Below are 3,417 nucleotides of genomic sequence, written 5' to 3'. Positions count from 1 at the left end.
ATTTTTGACAACTTTTGACATCTTTACTCACAGGCATTGGTGACAGCAAAGCTGTTGGCCGTCTCGATGTTGTCGACATGTGGAACTAGATTGAAAGGGGCTTCCGTGGCATTCGGACTTGTATTGTGAAGAAATATGGCCAAGCGGAAAGCTGTATATTCTTGATCTGTGTTTCTTATAAACAACCCACCTGGAAAGAGTGAGAGGAAGAAAGAATGAGTGACAGCAAAGTGGAAAGAAGCACGAAATAGGTGCTTAAGGACTAGTTCACCCTAAATTGGGAAAAAATGTATTTACCTTCATGACTTTGTTTTTCCTACACTATAAATCATACTCTCGACTGTAGCTCTAAAATCTTGTGTTTACATTCAAATATGGCAAATCAGCAACTCTAAACGCCATTTATTCTTATGCATCTCTTACTGTGAACTACCAATGACGTCAAATCTTGATGCACCATATTGGAATCCACACAATCCAAGACACTGATTTTTTTAAAACATAGATGCTGCTAAAAAGAACATTATTTTGTGTATTTGATGTAATGAAATGTGTTTATGTGGTTTAAGGTTATAATATCCTAAAGAACCTTTTGTGGAATAGAAGGTTTCCATGGATGGTAATGGTCCTTCATGAAACCATCAATGCCAAATGAAGAACCATTGTTTTAAGTGTGTAGAGCAGTCTGAACATTCTGCTAAACATCTTGCTTTGTGCTCCACAGATTTAATCAAGTCATACAGGTTTGGAATGACATGCAGGGTGAGTTAAGTGCTCATTTTTGGGTGAACTATCCCTTTAATCATGGAAATTATCTGTGTGGAAGACCGCATTTGTTGTAGGTGTCACCAGAGCATGCATGTCTGCACTTGGCAGGGGCAGTGTCACGGTCTATTTCATCACATCCTCCTAATTCTTCTCTCATTTTGATGGACGTTTTGGCTCAGCGGCAACTGGAGATCCCATAACGTGCTTTTATTTGCGACGAACACAAGCATTGTGCATTACACTGCAGCGGTATGTAAATGTCATTAAGCATTGCGTGCAATTGTGCATCTCTCTCGCTCTCGTTCTCTGTGAGTGTGTGTGTGTGTGTGTGTGTGTGTGTGTGTGTGTGTGTGTGTGTGTGTGTGTGTGTGTGTGTGTGTATTTAGCGTATTAACTTTATCGGCAGTGCTGTCAAAGGCGCACAAGTCAGCGACCGCATCTTATTAAGGCGCGAGACTCTCCATCTCAATGAGCAATGCAGTGACTTAACACACACGCAAGAAACATCCTGCAAAAAGAGAGGGAACTGTGTGTGCAAGAGAGGATTGGGGGGGGGGGGCATGCATAGTGTTTTGCTGATGTTGATCAAACATTGAGATGCAAATCTTGTAAAATTGGAAACTTTGATCAGACTCAGATGGGAAGAGGTCATCCCACATCTTATAGGAAGGCAAGACCGAATACTGCAGTGATGCTCTGAACTGGCAATGAAAGGTACAAAAGCGCACTCAATATGCACCTGTCCACAATCTTCATCATGATGACCACAAGTCATGCATGCTAAAGTAGCCTACTACAAACCCTTTAAAACATAATTCCACCATAATAATACTGCATATGGAGAGAATAACAATTTTATTAAATAACAAATTTAAGGGGAAAAAAAATCTTAAATAGCACCAGATTTGGACACTTTGCATGGCCATAACCACAAAAGACATTGTCTCTGAGGGGCAGTTATCACCTTTGCGTCCAATTAATTGTCCCAATTTTAAAAAATGGTAGTCAACCAATATGTGTATTTCACTCTGTGATTCTTACATTTTAAATTTGATTCACAATCTTTTACTTATCAGTTAAATGGCTTAAATAACGCATTTGGTGCTCAAAAGCACCTTTTAAGGTTTTTTTTTAAAAGCAGAACAGCGCAAGAACGAAAACCCTTAAACCCCAAAACAAAGATGCATTTCAGCACACAAGGTTCTTTAGGTAAAAAAAAATGCTTCATACCCCTTTTAAAACCCCTATTTGAGTATTTGTGTAACAGAGTGTATAGACTGGTTATTATGAATGATTATGCACTATCGTATCTGTTGCACTGCGATATTCCTCGTGGGGTTAATAAAGTGCCTATTTGGCGATCATGTTAGAAGTGTAACTCACCGATCTGGACACTGCTGGGAAAAACCCCTTCACTGATTCCCCACAGCAGCGGAATCAACACCAGGATCCGCATTCTGTCCGAGTCAGAAGCCGTCCGGACTCATGGATGGATAGATGGTGACGAGATAGTGTGACGGGAGGGAAATTAAAGGAAATAAATGGATAATAAAGGGAGTTTCAGCAATCCATCCTAAAGGTAATCCGTGTGTTCCCCGCTGTATCCACTGAAGAGAAAAAAGGAATCCGTCCGAATGAATGCGCGAGTGTGTGTGTGTGTGTGCGCGCGCGAGAGAGAGAGAGAGAGAGATGCGCGCTCACTCCTTTGCCTCTAAGGTCTTCTGCTTTTAAGCTGTGTTTGCAGAGGCAAGTCCTACCCCTGTTACTTCTGCTCATACACGTCTAGATATTTAAACAAACCCCTAATTAACCCCAATTAAACTTGACTGCTAGCTGCTGAATATAATATGTTGTTCATGCAAGACTCGCGCGTTCTTTGTATCCGTTTGCAAACATGCACTAGATCTTCGTCTTTGACCCTTGCGCGTCTCGCACCTTGCTTTTATCATGGCGTTTCACGTTAAAAGCTGTTCAACTCTTACAAACGCTCCGCGAGCCCCCTGTGTTCACTTCCGTCCCAGTGCGTTGCGTCTGTCTGCATTTTGAACGCAAGAACGCGTCCTGTGTGGACGCCCCTGAGGATCCGCGTGCGTTCTTTACAGACACAGAAACATGGTGTTCAGTGTTTAGTGCACACTACTTCTCTCTCCTTCTGATGCCTTTCTCTCGCGTGCAACACAGTATGAGCCACATTTCATTTTCACCTTCAGTAAAGCTGAACAGAATAGAACAGTGTATCAGTGTAGAGTAGAAGAGAATGGACCAGAATATAGAAAAGTAGAATAGAATAGCAATGTATAGAGAATAATAGAATAGAATGGAACAGTTTACAACAGAATACAATAGAGCATAACAAAGAACAGTAGACCTAAACAGAGTTATACAGAAAATAAAAGAACAGAACAGTGTACAGTAAAATACCCTAGAGCAGAATAGAAATAAATAGAGAACAGGTGAATATAATTTGGTTTTAGAATAAAATGGAACTGTGTAGGATAGAATATACTAGAACAGAATACAAGAAGAGGTTGGAGTTTTATAGAGAATAATGGAATGGAAAAGTGTACAGTAGAATATACTATAATAGAAGAATGGAGAATGGAATGGAGTTATTTAAAGAATAATATAGCATTATAAAGTAAAGTAGAA

At 40.3% G+C, this 3,417-nt stretch overlaps 1 protein-coding gene across 6 annotated transcripts in view; it reads right to left on the bottom strand.

The window, feature by feature from the left end:
• Positions 1-2,896, bottom strand: part of gria4a (glutamate receptor, ionotropic, AMPA 4a) — an 85,592-nt gene extending 82,696 nt beyond the window's left edge. For 2 of the 6 annotated variants that reach the window (XR_009426504.1, XM_059533950.1), the window contains exons 1-2: positions 2,152-2,864; positions 32-190 (exon numbers count right to left, since the gene is read on the bottom strand). Coding sequence is in view for 5 of the 6 variants with exons in the window: in XM_059533950.1 (XP_059389933.1) it covers positions 32-190; positions 2,152-2,224 (232 nt within the window). In the remaining variant the exon portion in view is untranslated. Of the gene's footprint in view, positions 1-31; positions 191-2,151 lie in introns of all 6 variants that reach the window. The other 4 variants (XM_059533953.1, XM_059533948.1, XM_059533952.1 and 1 more) reach the window with 4 other exon arrangements.
• Positions 2,897-3,417: the final 521 nt, after the last annotated feature.

This window comes from Carassius carassius, chromosome 41, assembly GCF_963082965.1.
Source record: "Carassius carassius chromosome 41, fCarCar2.1, whole genome shotgun sequence".
Classification (NCBI taxonomy): domain Eukaryota; kingdom Metazoa; phylum Chordata; class Actinopteri; order Cypriniformes; family Cyprinidae; genus Carassius; species Carassius carassius.
This window is presented reverse-complemented; position numbering and strand designations above follow the sequence as displayed.